Source organism: Raphanus sativus, unplaced genomic scaffold, assembly GCF_000801105.2.
Source record: "Raphanus sativus cultivar WK10039 unplaced genomic scaffold, ASM80110v3 Scaffold1476, whole genome shotgun sequence".
Classification (NCBI taxonomy): domain Eukaryota; kingdom Viridiplantae; phylum Streptophyta; class Magnoliopsida; order Brassicales; family Brassicaceae; genus Raphanus; species Raphanus sativus.
Window position 1 is genome coordinate 1 of NW_026616787.1, and position 18,714 is coordinate 18,714.

Consider the following 18,714-nt stretch of genomic DNA (forward strand, 5'->3'; position numbering starts at 1 on the left):
TTCCCGGGATTTTGTGGGTTCAAATTCGAATTGTTAGGATATATATATGTTCCTCTTTTGATGAGAATATTTGGTGTTTCGGATTTATTAAAAAATCTTTCGGTTAAGATACTTGTTGCACTTCGTTCTTTATAAGACCACGAGGTTTCTTACTTGGGTTTTATCCGAGCAACCTGCAAAAATCTATTTCTCTCTTCAATTTAAGCGATTATGTCAACAAAGAAGATCGACCTCGTGAGGCCGATAAGCCGAGAGGCCGAGTTGGCAGCATCGGTGTGGAAAGGATTTGATCCGGTGATGTTAGCGAGGCTCTTACTGAGGTCCTTCGTGAAGAAACCCGAATTCCCTAGGTTCCTTCTAGGCAGGAGGATAAGGAATCTGGCGGCAAGGGCTCGGCCACTCGTGTGAAGTCGAGTAGTCCTACTGGCTCGGAGGGTCGCGAGCGTCCCTCCAAGAAGGCGAAAACGAATGGTTCTGATCATCGCCAGAGTTCTCTTGGCGATGGGGCTGCGAAGCCGTTCCATTGGCAATTTACGCATTCCAAGGATTTTCCGATCACGGAGGATCCGGATAGTGTGGCTCATTTGGTGAGGCACTTTAAGCCTGCTGGTTGCCCACTTCCTTCTCTTCGGAATATGACCGAGCGCGAGGCTTATGTCAAGATGACGGTGGCACATGCCAAGGTCGGTTTGCTTAACTTTTTGTACGCCTTTGTCGAACTTGTCCTGACTTTTCATTATTTTATAGGCTATGCAGGCTAACAATGAATTCGCGGGCGACCTTGGAGCGACGCCTGCAAGATGTCCGCGATCTGACGAGCTCTTGAAGTTAAAAGGGTCGTGAGGGAGCTGAAGTCAAATCTGAAGCTATTGCGGGAGCGTGATCACACCAATTCCGATCGTTTGTCTGTTACAGAAGAATCGGAGAGCCGAATTGCTTTGCTTAGAGCTCGTCTTCGCATTGCGGAAAACGAGAGGAAGTCGACTCTTGAACGAGTTTCTTTGCTTGAGTCGCAGCTAGAGTCAAATGCTTCGAAGCATGCCGATGCTCTCCGAAGTTCGATTCGTGAGGCCAAGAAAGGCTTGACTGATGATTATCAGGGCGTTCTGAGGTCTTTGAAGGAGAAATGGGAAGGCGAACGGTCCAAGATCGATGATGAGCTCCAGCTTGGGGAGGTTGTCGTGAGGATAGATCTTCTGAAGGAGATAATGGGCAAGAATCTATTGGCCTTTGGTGACGCGAAGCGTTCTGGAGAGAAGGAAGTCGAGCTCGGAGAGTTCGATGTGTCTGTGATGACCGAAGGGCTGGATCTTCCCCATGATTCAGAAGATTTACTTCGCCAAAGGGGCTTTTGATGGCGATGGGGCGAAGCAAATGGATGGATGCTTTGGAGATGGAGATTTCGACGTCGGAGAGTAGTTTGTAGGAAGCCGCTCTCCGTTAATTATTTTTCATGTGTTGTCTTTATTATTTGTTTCTGTTATTGAATTTAATAAAGAGAAGAGTTTGAATGCTTCGTGTTTTCTTTCGAAGGGTAGAGTTCCGATTTCTTTTGAACTTTTGATCGAAGAGAGTTAATACTCCGTCGATGCCTTGTCGGCGCAGATTGAGGTTTTTATTAAAACCGATATGCCGCGTTTTCCAGCGGGACCGAAATGTGCTCAGAGACTTGATCAGGGCTCGAGTTTACATTTAGTCGTTATTTTAAGCGAGAGAATTATATGGTGATAAAACTTGTGTTTTGAGTACGATGAATCTTAAAAAGATTGCTTTTGATTATTTTGAACTGTTAATTTTATTACAATCGAATTCTTGTTGAAAGAAAGTCTGTGTAGAAGGCAAAAATCGACGTAGACCGAAATGGGGTCCTCGACTTGGATAGGCCGCTTGCTGCTGCGGGGTGCTCCCTTCTTGTTTTAAATGTTGGGAGGTGACTGAACTCGTGTCGCGAGCTGCCTACGTACCCTAGGAAAGGGATCAAGTCTTAACGTAGTTCAATTGTTTCTCCTTAGTTAAGGGTCGTTTTGGCTTTTCATCGTGTACGAGTGTTCGTACGGTGTTTTTCGGGGTATCTATTTCGGTTTAAGGGAGTGGCTCGATATCTTTGAAGCTCGCGAGGTAGCATGTCCGGGAGCTTCTCTGACTTCCGCGAATGGTTTCAATACCTTTCGGGGTTGGGAATTTCAAGCATTGATGGTAAGTTGATGGTACTGCTTTCATACTGTATAGCCATGGTCTTCCTAGGATAGCATTGAACGGCGCCGGTCGGTATATTACGATGAACTCCACGATTTTCCTAACGTCTCCGGCGGTAACTGCGAGCTCGATAGATCCTAGGGAGTAAGTTGTTTCCCCAGCGAATCCGATGAGAGGAGTTGGTTCTTGTTTGAGGAGAGTCTTGGTGAAACCCATTCGTTTGAAGGCATCGTAGAATAGGACGTCGGCTGAACTTCCGGTGTCGATCATAATTCGTGAGAGCTCGCACCCTCTGACATCGAGTCGTAGAACGAGGACATCGTCGTGTGGTTGATCGAGGTCTGCGGTTTCGTTCTCGTCAAATGTAATTTCGTGGTCAGGGCCGGACAGAGGTTCTTGGATTCTTAAAGGTCTTTCGGCTCTCCGCTGGTGGGCCTTGATTGAGTTGACGGAGTTGCAAAATTTGACCCTCCATATATGAAATCGATACGTCGCATGATCCGACTATTTATGGTGGGGGAGCCATTTCTTTCTCCATGCGGACTGGTATTGCCTTTGCCCCCAGACAGCTTGTAGTTGGGTTGCTGCATGCTGTTTTTATTTCGGTTCCTGAGTTTGTATGGCCTCATTTCCTCTAAGTGCCTTCTGAGTTCTGTGAATTTTTCGGCCGGTTTTGGTTTGGTCGGCTGTTTTTTCGGTACGAGCTCGAATTCTTCATGGAGTCCGGGGATTTGTATGGTGATTGTTATGCTTCCTTGCGTCGAGGTCGCCGTCGTACCCTGGACGTTGTATCGATCTCGCCTGTTTGTGCTTAGCGAGATCATGTCGACATGCTTTTTGGAGGGCATGTGGCGAGTTTGGTGAACTCGGCCTCTACCTCCCGAGCCCTTTTGTGGGAAGACGATTTCGGCTTTCTGTCATTTTTTGGAGTCGAAGGGAGTTCGTCCTCTTGGGATTTTTCTTCTTCCTCCTTTCTCTCTTTTTCGCGCAAAGCAGCGCGGCATTCCTCAGTGGAATGCCCTTTTCGTTTGTGGAAATCGCAATGTTTATTTAGATCAAAAGTCCATGACCTATTTTTCGTGGAGTTGTCTATTGTGTAAGAATGTTGACCTTTGGTCAGTGCTTCTTTAGTTGTCGAGGTCTTTTTACTGGCGGCATTTTTGCTTGCCAAGAATTGCTCTTTCAAGTTAGCTACGTCCTCTTCGTAGGCCGCAAAGTGCGATGCTCGGTGCAGCGCGTCGTCTAGTGACACCGGGGCTCTGACCGACATTTCTTCTTTGAATTTAGAAGAGAACCACACACCATTTTTCAGGGCGGCTAGGGCCACCCCGTCGTTTAGGTTTGCGATTTTGGCTTTGATTTCCCTAAATTGTTTATGTAGGCTCTTAGAGGCTCGAAAGGGCGCTTGTTTAAGGTTCCATAGATCGGCTTTGGTCGTTCTGGTTTCTATGAACACCGAGTATTGCTTTAGGAACGCCGACACCAGCTGTGTGAAGTTATCAATCGAATTTTCTTCTAGGCCGGCGAACCATTCTAAGGCGGAGCCCACGAGGTTCTCTGCGAAGAAACGACAGTAGCCCGCTTCTTTTTCGTTGTCGTTGAGGTGTGCTCTGGATATTGCGAGTCTAAAGGCTCGGATGTGAGCTTTAGGGTCTGAGTTTCCAGAGTATTTGGGGAATTTAATTTTCCCAATGGTGCTTAGCTTCATCCCCGCGATTCTTTCTGTGAAGGGAGTCCTTTGGGTTTCCTCTATAGCGAGGTCGATATCTGGGGCTGCGCTTGTTGCCTTATGCATAATAGCGTGTAGTCGTTTGAGTTCGGCATCGTTCCTATCGATGTACTCCTGAAAGTTCCCGTTTCCTCCATCGGTCCTCAGGTCATCCCTACGCGGAGTCCCGACGGCGGTTGGGGAGAAAGGTGGCGCTTCATTTCGTCCACCCTGCTCGAGACCTGTGTCATGGATCCCAAATCTCCCGTCGTTGTGTGATGGACTCCGGAAGCTCGTTGGTCGGAAGGTGGGGTCTCGAATCGAACTCCGTTGGCTCTTCCGGTGACGCCGTTGGTCCGGAGAGGCGTGATCGGGGAACTTTGGGTTCGTGTTGGATTTTCTCCAGTTCCGTTAAAGCTTAGGCTCCGGGGAATCGGGCTGGTATAACGGATTGTTAAGCGAGTTATCTCCGCATAATGTCCATAGGCTCCGCCGTCGGGTGCTCGAGGCAACGGATTCGTCTGGGATCTGTGCCCGTCCTGAATGCTAGCTCGATGCTCGGCGAACTCTCTTTCATTTGTTCTAGCCTGGTGGTAATTGCTCGATGAGCGATCTCCTGCTCCTGGGCTTTGTCTAGGAGAGCTCGCACCATGCCCCGAAGCTCCGCGACTTCCTCCCTTGCTTGGGTTATTTGTATAGGAGAGATCGGTCTTATCGGTTGAGTTCGGGTTAGCGAACTGTCTATTGGGGATCTGTCCCCGGTTCGGCTCCAGACTCGGGATCCGGATCTGTCGGATGATGTGACCCCAGCTGGTGGAGCTTGCGGGATTCTGGGTTGGATCGTTGATCCCGCTTATGTTAACTGGTCCGATCGGCAGATTGACTCCTTGGTCGACTCCGATTGGATCGGCGTTGTCGGGTCCGTTGAGGGACTCCAGATTGACTTGGAGCCATAATCGTGCTTAGAAATCCTAGATCGGGTTCTTAGCAAGGATGTTTTTCGTTTATCTGCCCCCACGGTGGGCGCCAAAATGTAGAACCTAAAATCTACACTCAAGTATTTTGTAGTGTTTGTAAGTAAACTAGGGAAGTGACAAAAGATGTAGGCAACGATATCCTTAGAACACAACGATGTAATTGGAATTCGGTAGACAAAAATGGACTTTTATTGATTAATAGGTCGAGTACAAAGAATAGCTAAGAGATCGACTATAACAAGGAGGTCGATCAAGAATGAGATCTAAACGAAGCAAGAAAGATGTAAATGTGTGGTGTGCTCTCTCTCTAGAGTTTGCGCTGTGTCCTTTAGCCTTAATATCCTCTTCCTTTTATAGGTTCGACTCCGCTATTCTTGTAACTGCTTCCGCGACCTTCTCGACTTCGGCGACCTGTTTTTTCACCTTGTTGACTTTGCTGTGGGTTTAATCCTTTTACGGCCCATTTTAAATATAGCCCATTTAGCCTATGTCAAAAATTGGGTCCAACAAGTGGCATAAACTTGTAATATTAAAGGTGAAGTAAGGATTATCTTTTATTTGTACTTCGGTTTTAATATATTAGACTAGATTTTGACCCGCACTCCCGTGCGGGTGTATTTCTTTCAACAATATATTATTATTTGCTTTTCATGTCACTATTTAGGGTTAGACAAAAAACCGAATTCGAAGAATCGAACAGATCTCTATCCAAAAAGATAGTACTAAACCCAATCCAAAAATTAGTACCAAAACGAACCAAAATTTATTAAATATCCGAATTATTCAAAATTTTCGTATTTAGAGAACTGAAACCTAATTCGATCCGAACAGAAATACTTCGGGTATTCGAAATAGATTTATATAATTTGTTTTAGATTTAATGTATATAAAAACATCTAGAATATATATAATAATTTGTAAGTTGGTTAAATACTTACAAATATATACAAATAGTCAAAAGTGAATATCTAAAATAGTTAAAGTATACTCAAAACACCAAAAATACTTTAAACAGTTATTGATTCTCTATCCAAATATTTAAACAAAACAATTTATATGTTAAGTTTAGGTACTCTGACATATGTTATTCAAATTTATATATAATATTATTTTGTTAATAGATTATATTAAAACAATTAGTGTGATCTGTTTAAGATTTCATGTAATATAACTAATTATATTCAAAAGACATGGACCGAATCGGGTAATATGGTTATTTTGATACACTATCCGAACCCGTTTTAGACATATTGGTTATTTAAATATTTTTAGGTTTCTATACATCAAAACCGAATTCATCCAGATCCGAAAGGATCCAAGTCAAAATCCATACATAAATTTATAATATTGAAACATACCTAATTTTAGAACAAAAAAACAATACCCGAAATGAACAACTTGTACATAAATGAATAACTAATGTTCATGTCTAACTGATTTAAAAAAAAAAAACTCTTTCTATGTTTTGGCTAAATTAAGTGAAATAAAAAGTTTTTTATATAGTAATTTATTATTATATGGAGTGAAAATTTAAGTGACAGTAAAAGTAAACATTTTTATTATTTTAATTTTAAGTTATTATTTTATTCACAAAAACATGTTTTTGAATTATGTTTTAATAAATACTGTACGTGATACTAAAATAAAAAATGTTTTAATAAAACAAACTAAACCGAACTTTTAACCATATATAAAATCTAATTATTTATATTTTTGATTTTATAATTGACACAAGTTTATATTGATTAATTAATTAATAAAAATCTGCGCTATTATTATTATGTTACTATAATTAATGATGTGAATTATTGTTAATGTAATATAATTAGTGAAATTGTTAACTAAGTAAAATATGGAAATGCAATTAATATAATAATACTATCCATGCAATTGAGAATATTCCTATTATTATTCCTATTTTGGAAGGTTAGATTTCAATAAATACTGTACGTGATATAAGTGTTTAGATTTGGTCATATTGAGCAGTCCGATTAAAGTCATTAAAGTCGGTGGTTTATTTGAAATGTAGTATTTTTGTAATGTTTGGTTAACTGTTTAAATAAATTTAGATGGTTTGATTTAAGTGTTAAACTTGGTTTAGGTCAGTGGCATACAATGGTAATTCTTTAGGAAAAATCTGGGTTAAGTACAAAATGTATTTCAGTTTTAATAGATTAGATGTACTAAATCTACCTAATCACACAAGTAATCTAAATGGTTAATTATGATATAATAATAACAAAACGTTGGCTAACATAATTAATAAATAATGTGTAAGTTCAATTTGATAAACAAACTGATTATTTTCCAGGAAAATGATTAGTTCCTTATAAATAGGTATGTAAGATATTGGTTTAAAATGTAGTTGGCATTGATGATTAAATATTTCTCATTTATTTGATAGTATAAAGAGAAAGAATATTCCATATATTAGGTAAGTGCAATTTTTTTTATCTTAAATACTGATATTATATTAATTAATGTATTTCTTAAATATAGGAACTATTATTGTTAAAATGTCAGTGGCATAAACTTGTAATATCAAAGGTGAAGTAAGGATTAACTTTTATTTGTATTTCGGTTAAATATATTAGATAGTGTATCCTATGGTGATAAAAAATCAAAGTTATAAATTGTGTAAGCTATTATTATTAGATATATAATATATATATATATATATATATATTATCATGCAAATTGATAATATATATTTTAGGAATATAATAAAAATTCATACAACATGTAGTACAGTAGAACTTGTTTTGCAAATATATCTTTATTATTGTTATTAATATTGTAGCTTAAATTTAAGGATTTCTTATGTTTAAGTTACCAAGATGTTCAATGATTTTAGTAATATTACTTGATTTCTTAAAAACTAAATGTACTATATCGATGAACATTTTTTAATTTTTGAGTTAATGCTTTACAGCATACAAATGAAGTTAGTGGGTATTAAAGAGTTAATGGGCTTCTCGTGTAAATGCGTCGTTGAAAGATTCTGAATAATAAGTAAAATTGTGAAGTTAATACTAATGGCAAAGTTGGTAAATCTTGAGGAAAACTAAGGGCTATTTTATTTTTGTATTTCAGTTTTAATAGATTAGATGAACTTAAATATTTTTAATGGGTTCTAATTTCCATTAACTCGGCCAATATGTTTTTTTATAACGTGAGATTTTTGTCATTTCTCCAAGACCATTGATTTATATGGACTTCTAAGACTAATAATTTATATTTGCTGGAATTCATATAGACATGTATAAATGTCACATACATGAATGAATAACAAAATTATTATATATGATTTAAGTTTGTAAACTATAATTTTTATATATTTAAATTAATAATCTATTAAAAAATCTCCCCGCGTATTCTCCGATTGTTTTCCGATTTTCAGTAATTCGCTAGGCCAGTGGTTGCCGCACGGATAGGGATGGCAATTGGGCTCTCCCGTCCCGTCCCCGTTCCGAACCGCTGCGGGTTCGGCTTCTAGCGGTACACGGCAGGTCAGTCCCGTGTGGGATGCGGTCCTCAAACTAGCTGTCCAATCCCGTATCGCAAAATATGCAGGCCTTCGCGGGCCGTCCCGCGGGGACATCAAATATTACATTGCTTGTTTTTACATGCAAAAAACAAACATATACAATAATTGAATTTCAGCTTGCACATGATCGAGCATACTCTTACAATATCAATACATTAAGCTTATACAAAACAAATGTTTTTATTATCATTTATGATGGCTTGAAGAAGCTCCACCGGTGCAGATCAGAGGCGCTTGGGAGACCGGAAGCATCACACCCTGAAACCACCATCAACGGAGATCCATAATGTCTAATCCTCATCTCTCTCTCTTCTTCTCTCGAATCTAGAAAACTGTGCCGAATAGTGACGATGTCCTTTCTCATTAATTACCTTAAGTACCCCCTCGACTCCATCACCAACGGATGTTCTATTAGAATTTTTAGTTTTAGAAAATAAATCTATTTAACCAATTTCAAAATACGATTGTGCTTCAAGTTAATCACCTCCACATTATTTAACAAGTGTTTGCATAGACATTTTTTAAAATATGTTCTGTTCACATTTATATTTTAGACCACCTCAAATTCGATGTTAAAAAGGAAAAAATATTCTAGACTCGACATATGGTTTTGCTTCATTATTTTATTAGTATATTTTAATGTTAATGAAAAATATCTATTTATATTGTAAAATTGTAATAAAATCTTTTCCTAGTGTTAGAATATAATATTTTAATAAATAAAAAACAGAAAATTATTAATAAAAGAAAATATTTTTTATTATAATTAAAATAAATATTCAAAGTTATTTATTATTATAATAAAATTAAGCATAGTTAACCATAAATTCAAATCAATTTATATTTGGTGATGAACCATTGCAATTTTGATGTTAATCTTATTATTATTAGATAACCATTTTAATGTTCGGCTTCAGCCATTGCAATCATTATTTTCTTACATCAAATATTACATTGCTTGTTTTTACATGCACAAAACAAACATAGACAATATTGAATTTCAGCTTGCACATAATCGAGCATACTCTTACAATATCAATACATTAAGCTTATACAAAACAAATGTTTTATTACCATTTATTATGGCTTGAAGAAACTCCACCGGTGCAGATCAGAGGCGCTTGGGAGACCGGAAGCATCACACCCTGAAACCACCATCAACGGAGATCCATAATGTCTAATCCTCATCTCTCTCTCTCTCTGTCTGTCTGTCTGTCTGTCTGTCTCTCTCTCTCTCTCTCTCTCTCTCTCTCTCTCTCTCTCCTCTCTCTCTCTCTCTCTCTCTCTCTCTCTGTCAGCGGGTTTTTAAAATCCCGCGGTTTAACCCATCCCGCTTTGACCCGTCCCGCGAGGCCCATAATTTTGTGGGCTTATCAAATAGAGGCCTAATCCCACCCCACAGCAAATCTTTGCGGGTCAGGCCCGTGGTCTAGGTCCTTGATTGCCATCCTTACGCACGGATAGCGCGTAGCGAATTTCCGAACAGGGGTAATATCTAAATGGTCTGTATTCACTAAAATAAAGAAACGAATATTGAGAGATAGAAAAAAACTTAATATATAGTAAAAGAGAGATTAGAGACAATAACAAATAAAAAAGGAGAGAAAGAACATATAAACTTTTTTTTCTTTTGTACCATACAAGAGTAATAACAACATCGTACTAAATCAAGATGGGTAAGCCGATATAGTAGAATCCTGACATATAGTTCAAGGGAATACAATGATAGAAACACAAAATTAAAAGGTTTGATGGAAGATATATATCAAAGTTGCTACATACAATCCTATCTAAAAAAAATTCAAACCACATTTCCAAATCTTCAAATAACAAACTTTTAGTCACAATTTCAAGTGACGTCCCAAAACCATTCATAACCTCAATTTTCATTTGAATGAGGATACTTGCACGTCTACCCAGCCCCAAATGGACTTTCACACAATCTGGCAAACAATATGGAAATTGATGATTTTTCGGATTTTGAGTACTAGGGGAGGATCACCTCTTACCAGTAGGGATTTTGGTGAAATAATTATCTCTTTTGAGAAGTAGGATTTAGAAAAACTTCTCTCTCAACCCTAATGAGAGGAAGTTTGACTAAAAATGTTGTAAGAACAATCCCGCATATGTCGTGCCAACTTATAAGCGATAGAACAAACTTCATATATATCTCGGGAAAGGAAATATTTTCTATCCAAACAAGAATTATCCAGAATTTTTTTAATAAGGCTTTTACAAAAACAGTTTTATGACACAAACTTTCATAAAACTAACTTCGAAAAGTTTTTACGGAAAATCTTTGAACATAAAACAGTTTCAGGGAACTAAGAGAAAAACATACAAAACTATAACCTGAGAACAAAGAAACAAAACATGAGCTTAGAGTGAGCATCGACCATTCAGTCTCTCTCTGTCTCTCTCTCTCTCTCTCTCTCTCTCTCTCTCTCTCTCTCTCTCTCTCTCTCTCTCTCTCTCTCTCTCTCTCTCTAGTGAACATCGCATGTTCCCTCTCAGCATCGCCACTTCCCTTTGAGCATCGCTCGAACCTTCTCCTCTCTCCTTAAGTATCACCCATTTCTCCCTCTACTCCTCACCATCCCCATCGTGTTCTCGTCCAAAACGTTCTTCGTTTGTTGCATTTGAAATTTGTGAAAAAATAGAAGAAATCCCTTATTCCCATAAAATCTAGCCACACGTTTAGTAGCAAAAGAATAACTTAAACACATAATATGTTTTTGAGAAAAGAATATTATTTATCGTTCCGTAGTTTAACAGCACCAGAAACTGCAACTCAGAACGAAAGGATGATATTTTGGGGAAAATCGTAATAGCATGTAATTTGTAATGGTGTGGAACAATCTAAAATGAAAATGGGTTATTTAATTAACATTTAAAGAAGCCCAGTCAAATGACGGTTTGCCTTGGTGAGAAAGGCGAAGATGAACATAAATGGAAAACTGGTAAATGGAAAGAGCGAGAAAAAGGGATGGATGGCGACTAAGAGAGAGTATATAACCAAGACCTTGGATATCCGAGCAAGAGATCCAGGTGATCAATGGATGGCCGACCTAGAGGGAGTATCTAACAAAACCTTGGACATTGGATTAAGAGATCCAGAGACGAAAATACTTAGCACTTTTGTTAGCTTTAAAGAATTTAAGGCGCTGGTGGTTAGACTAACGAACTTAAAACTTAGACAGATTTTCCTCTTCGTTCTTAAGTTATTTATTGCTGACAAATCTATGTGCGGTCTCTCGTATAAATTATTCTAAATGTTTCTTGTCCCAATCGATAAAACTTCACTCTGTAACTTTATATTATTTACTGTTTTCTCATTTTCATGTTTGTGTGATTATCTTAGAGAATCCAGATCTCTTAAACAGTTACATTTTTTTTTCTTATAAATTTTGATTGTGTGAGGATTAGATCCCACACTTATATAACCTTTGAGTAATCTTTTTTTTTGTCGTTAACAAACAGACTCAACTAAGACTCTGTGGTAACTCTACATCGATGTGAGCGACGAAAAGTGGTTGTTTCTGAGTATTGTGTGCCTGACTATCAACCCTTGTATTCTGTGTATGGGGTTCATGTATGAACTCTAAGTAATTAAAGCTCTCCTTGAGCATGTAAATATCTTTCAAATATGTTGCAAAAATAGGTCATTCTTCTGGTTCTAAAACCATCTTCATCAATTGAGAATAATCTGTCAAAAACATTGCCTGAAACCCTCATAATTTTGTTGCCCAGATGAGGGCTTCTATTTCCGAATGAAGGGGTGATAGACTTCCTCTGGTATTTCTTGTCCCCATTAACTCATCAAAACCTTCCAGAGTACTATACCATCCGTGTCCCGAGTAATATTCTCCCTCTTTCCATGAACCATCCATAAAACACCATCGTCCCGGTATTTGAGGTAATGTTGCCGGCTCCCTAAGTTGAGTGACGCGTTGTGTTAATGTTGGTTGTGCTTTATTCCAAATTGTTGATTCCGTTTCTGCCAGTTGAAGGGTATCTCTAGGATCGATGTCAATATCGCTCAAAACCTTATTATTTCATCATTTTCAGATGTATCGTAAAATCCATGCAAACTGGTAATTATCTTATGGGTATGTGACCCTCCAATATAAGTAATCCAATTTGTAAAAATCGATTGTGAAGGAAAAATAGTTGGATTCGAGGGATCTTTGAAAGAGCTCATGCTTGGACAGCTAGAAGACACTAAACAATACATGATTGATTGATTCATCTTCCGTTCCATGTGCACACTGTATATCTCTTTGTATTCCTCTTTGCCCACATATTTTGTAGTTTTTTATACGAGAATAATTGTCAGAGTTGAATTTTTATGATGAATTAGTTTTTTCTCGGTTTTTTGTAGAAAGCTCTAGATAATTATTGTTTTCTTAAGTTGTTTTTTTAAATATACAACTGATAGGTTGGTCTTGTTTCTTTTTTCTTCTAGCTTATCTCTTTCTTATATGTGTTGAATTTAATTTAGGAAGAACTTAGGCAAGTGTGTCAAATCCACTATAACAGTTTTGTTATATTAATTTGTTTAATCTATGTAAGTATTATATTTAGATGGTTAATAGTTTTTGGTAAAAAATAATTAATGGATCACTGCTGCAACAAACCAAGATCTCATAGTCCCTGTTACACATAATGGGAGGTTAAGTTTGCATGTTTTACAATATATCCGGAGAAATTTTCTGGACCAAATGGCATTAGTGCACTCTTTTACCAAAACTTTTTTGTATATTTTGAAGGGATAAGAGTCAAGTATGGTTGTTTAGTTTCTACTTGAAAATATAATTGTGCATGGACTGAATGATCCAAACATTTGTCTCATTAAAACTAACATCAGTGAAGCGTATGATTGCATGTAATTAATTTTTATCCCAAAGGTGATGGAGAAGATGGGTTTCTCAAAGACTTTGATCAAATGGATTATGCTTGTGTTTCTTCACTTAAATATCAAGTCCTTCTGAATGCCCAACCTAGAAGAACATTGTCTCATAAAGAGGATTGCAAGAAGGAGATCATTTTTCTCCTTTCATCTTTATATTATGCACATAACGCTCGTTAGTCTTCTAATTACACAGAGAATCAAGGAATTATAAATGGGATGCACACAGAACGTGCTAGCCCCCCCCCCCCCCTCCCCGCGTCCCACTTGTTATTTTCTGATGATAGCCTTTTATTTTATAAGGCGGAGCTCCGTGAGTGTGATGAAGTCATGAAAGTAGTAAAGGTGTATGAGAAAGAATTAAGCCAGTGTATTAACTTTGAGAACTCATCGCTTCTCTTTGGAAAGAGAGTTTTGGGAACTATAAGCAAGAAATCAAAGCCACTGGGTATTGAGAATGAAAGAGAATGGGAACCTATCTAGACATTTAAGATGACATAAGTGGATCGAAATGCAAGTTACTTACCTTCCTAAAGGTCATGCTTGGTCATTGGTCAATGGATGGTATGGTAGGTGGTTGACAGAGGGTGGAAAGAAATTCTTATTAAGGCCACAACTTCCGACTTATGTTATGTCAAGCTTTCTACTTTCTCTGGAAATCTGTGAAAAATTAACGAGTGCCATTACATGTTTTTGGTGGAATAAAAATTCACCGTATCGAGGAATGCACTGGCCAAGGTGAGAAAAACTATGCTGTCCAAAATATAAAGAGGGCATTGGTTTCAGATTAATTCATAAATTTAATCTAGCTTTATTCGCTAAACAGTTGTGGAGAATGATACAATTCCCTGATTCTCTTCTTGCGAGAGTTCTTCGAGGGTGGTATAATAGCTTATGCTTGCCTTTGCGAGAAACATAGCCTGAATAACCTTCTTACATCTGGACGAGCTTTATGGCAAAAAGGCCTCTATTTACATTGGGGATAAGACAGATGGTACATTCGGTTTTCAGATACGAGTTTGGGAAGATTGATGGATCCCTTCAGTTCATGCTATAACAGCTAGACCAGCTATACTAGTAGTGCATCCACGAAGGACAGCATCTGAGTTTATACATGGATCACCAAAAGTGTGGAAATGTTAGAGCAATATGTGCTTCAAGAGGATATACCCTTATTCGGAATTTGGCCATACTCAATCCAATAGAGATGCTAAATATAGATGAGGCTATACGAAAAGTGGACTGTATACCGTAAAACCTGGATATTAAGTTGCAAGAAATATCCTCATTCAGTCCCTGAAAATAATGGTATATGAACCCATATCACAGAGCTACATGCTTTTGCATGGAAAATCAATGCTTCCCAAAAAGATGCAGCATTTAATTTGGCGAATGGCATCAAAGGTATCTAGCAGTAACACGAAATTTAACATGTGGTCATATGAGATATAATAATTACTGTTGTAGAGAAACTGACGAAACAGTAAATCATGCGATTTTTGAATGTCCACCTGCTTTATAAATATGTGCCCTTGCCTCTACACCATCATGTCTTGATATGTTTTCAATATCAAGTGTCTATACCAACATGAGTTATCTTTTCTGGATGAAGAATGCAATAGAAGATCTAGAGTTAGACAGAGATCTATAGACTAGAAGGAAGATTGGCTTTAAGAGGTCTTGAGAAAAGAATAGTAGCTTTGGTGATGCAGTTCGGTTGCCCCTCTACATCTGGGTCTATTTTTACTTATTGAACAATGAACTTCCGAGCTTTGATACCGGTTACAAGTTTATACAAGTAAACAACTAGAATGAAGAAGGATGCAGACTCAAAAGAAGGTAAATTGAGACATCATTTCTATTTAACGAAGAGGTGAGTAAAAACTAAAAAGCTTTAGTGTGAAGGGACCCCATCACATTTTATTCTTCTTCAACAGCTTGTCCTTTTACTTCTTCATTTCTTTTGTTTCTGATGCATCATCAACTTGACATCTCTAATTCTATACATACACATTTACCTGTTAATATCTATATATTATATATAATATTAATCTAATCTAAACATCACTAAGTAATAGAGAAATATAAAATCCAAGAGATTAAGATTAGAGAAACACGAAAAAGCCAAACAAGTTACAAACACCATACATAGAGCACATACGCATATGAGGTTAAAACCAATGCTAGAAGCAACTTGTAGGTGGAGAACTTCGACCATAACAGGACCTGGTTCATGGAGATGGCGGCCAAATATGCGGTTCCATGTCTATATTCACTCTATCTGTATAAAAGTTATCGTCCCAACCATGCCCAAACTCATCTTCATAAAACTCTCCCATTTGACCGTCCTCAAGAAACTCCCATGCTAAGTAATCAGATCCATCTGAGAAATAATCCGAACAGCAATCCTCCCAATCGTTTATCATATCATTGAATCCAATCACGCGTGGACCCAACACTTTCATATCAGGAAATTTCTCTTTGAAGAACTTGTTATCGAGTTGCACGTCCCAACAAACTCTAAGTTCCAGGAATTCAAGAAAAATGCAAGAGGATAAGATTTTGAGTACTCCTTCTGTGCTGACTCGATGGTATGAAATTTCTAACCGCTTCAGCTTCGGCATTGTGCTGGCGATCGCATAAGCTTCATTGTCGTGAGATACTACACTCGCTACGTCCAAAGGATGCATGTTTCTGGAGAACTCTATCAGTGATTGACAGTGTTTGCATATGGCTTGTATCGCCTCTGGGCCTACTTTGCAGCAATAGCTAAAGTCCAAGAATGTGAGAGATGAAAGCTTTTCAGCTACGTTTACAACACCTGAATTGCTCAGACAACTTCTCGGCACCTTCAAGGTTTTAAGTGAACCAGCACTTTCAAAAATAAAAAAGGAACAAAAGAAAGTATTAATCAGAAAATGAACTTGGGCATCATGTTACTTCAGTCTCATCCAACTCATACTATAACTACTTAAAGCTTCTCAAAGTGATTCTAGCATGACAACTAGTCATTTTGAAGACAAATGACAGAGAGTTTCCGATAAATATATAAACACAAATGTAGATTATGTGTCTATGACAGCTTCAAGCTTCTTCCCACTGTGATCATAATATGCAAAATAAAGGGGACACTGTAGGAAAATATAACTCACTGTTGTGCAATGAAGGAGAAGATAGAGTCATTTTGAAGGCCAGTGACTGAGAGTTTCCGCAGAGAGCCAGAGCTCCTATTAATCAACATCTGAAGCATTCGATCGAGATGATCGGACTGGTGGTAACGGTTACTCCACAGCTCAATGTCTATTTCTTGCCAGAAGTAAGGTCCAGTTACTGTTCTGTTCCATGCTTTGCAGACCCTAGGAACAACTGTTAGGACCTCTTGAAGAGGTAAGTGGCTAAATATTAAGCCAAGAGCGTCAGGGATAAGCTCATCCCAGTGTCGAAACTTGCAATCTTCTTCCATCTACAAAAAGAACAAGAAAAATACATGAATGGTCGTTTAGACTGAGGTAACACAAGTTTTCAAAGTCTTGTACTTGAGAATCTCATGAAAATATAAAGTCTGTTTCATTTTTTCAAAATTTCTTCTTTTCATCAAGATCCAGCAGAGATGAGATCTAAATCAAGAAATCTAAAAGATCCAACAAACCAAGATGAATAAAGAACAAATCAAAAGCATAAGTCTATGAGATTTTGAAAACAAAAGTCTATGAGCATAAGCATGTAAAAGAATAGCGAGTTAATTTTATGACAACAAAAGGGTCCTTTCCCTTGAGAAAAAGTTTCTTCTTTTTTTTTTTAACTTTTAACTCCTCAGTAAGCAAGCAAAAATGTAACCTTTTTGTGCCAAAAAATGAGTAACCCTTTTTACATGTGTCCATACCTCATAACCTAATCTCTGATCAGAGAATCTGAAATTTTTACGTAATTCTCTCCAACCAACAACGAAAAAAAGGAGAAAAAAACCTTTTACTTTTACACTTCCTGGGACAAAGCAAGAGGGATATTAATTTAAACTAATAAGATGATTTTCTTAAGTTGATATCGATGTATATAGGTGCCGTGGAAATTGGGTATAACTGTAACAGTGTGTGTAGTGACACTTCACAAATCCAGAGAACAGAGAGTTATTTCCGGGTGAAAATACTGACGGGTGGCTGTTAAAGACTTAAATACCTGTTTATAATAGAGCAATTTAGGTGAAAAACCAAGAACTCTTAGCAAATTAGGTAAGTAGGAAAAAGAGTAAAGTGGAGCCAGCGTGTCATGGCAACAAAGAGGCGATTTGACGGAACTGCCCTTTGAGTTTGGTGAATCAACTTCCGAACGATTGGAGACCTAGGGTTAGTATCTGACAGAAATGATTTACAAATATATGGTGCTACAGTGTAAAGATTTGTTTAGGATTTTTTAAGATTTTACTAGATTTGATAATCTTTTAAAGATTTTTTTATTTATTTTAGACATACAAAAAGAAAACAAATCATTTGAAAAACAATTATCTTCATCTACCTCTTTCCCTTTGTATTATTCTTCTTTAATCTCAATCTTTTTCGTCAAACTTTTTTTCATCCCCCTAATGAATACATAAACCTAAGAAGATATGTTTCATCATCATAATCTTGCTTTTTTCACTTAGCGGTAAAGTTATTGCGTATGTTGTAGCCGGATAATTTTCGTATTCGTTGTCACCCATAAATATTAACCGGGCAATTGGTTTGACCCTAAAACCTAAACCCTAAACCATTAACCTTAAACATAAACAACCCTAAACACAAATGTTAAACCCTAAACCCAATAGGGACCCCGAAACCTAAAGGATAAAAACTAAACACTAAAATCTTAATCCTTACCCCGTAAACATATTACTTGATTAAAAATATAACTTATTATACCTAAACCATATACTCTTATTCACAACCGTACCCCAACAGCTGAACGCCAGTGTAAAGAAGTTATACAAAAAATTATTTATTAAACGGTTAGGTATTTTCATAACCGGCTAACCTCGCCTTTTCACTTAACAGTAAAGTTATTACGTATAATTTATCCGGATAGTTTTTGCATTGGCTGTCACGTGTAAATATTAACCGGACAAATTGTTTGACCCTATATCGCGGATACGTCTAATGCTTCAACAATGTCAAGCAGAAAGAGTGGACACATCTAAACTTAAACCCTAAACTCTAAACCTAAACCCTAACCATAAAATGCTAAACACTAAACCCAATAGGGACCCCGGAACCCAAAGGATAAAGAGTAAACACTAAAATCTTAACCCTTACCCTCGTAAACATATTACTTGATTAAAAATATGAATTACTATACCCTAAACCATATACTCTTATTCACAACCGTACCCCAACAACTGAACGTC

At 37.5% G+C, this 18,714-nt stretch overlaps 2 protein-coding genes across 2 annotated transcripts; both read right to left on the reverse strand.

The window, feature by feature from the left end:
* Positions 1-3,016: 3,016 nt before the first annotated feature.
* On the reverse strand, positions 3,017-3,991 carry LOC130504283 (uncharacterized). The gene has a single exon (XM_056998893.1). The coding sequence runs from the start codon at positions 3,989-3,991 to the stop codon at positions 3,017-3,019; it is 975 nt and encodes a 324-aa protein (XP_056854873.1).
* Positions 3,992-15,568: 11,577 nt separating this feature from the next.
* Positions 15,569-16,800, reverse strand: LOC130504284 (F-box protein FBW2-like). Its single transcript, XM_056998894.1, has 2 exons — positions 16,490-16,800; positions 15,569-16,211 (listed from the first exon to the last, which is right to left on the reverse strand). Exons 1-2 carry the CDS (start codon positions 16,798-16,800, stop codon positions 15,569-15,571), a joined length of 954 nt encoding a protein of 317 aa, XP_056854874.1.
* Between the last annotated feature and the right edge of the window lie 1,914 nt (positions 16,801-18,714).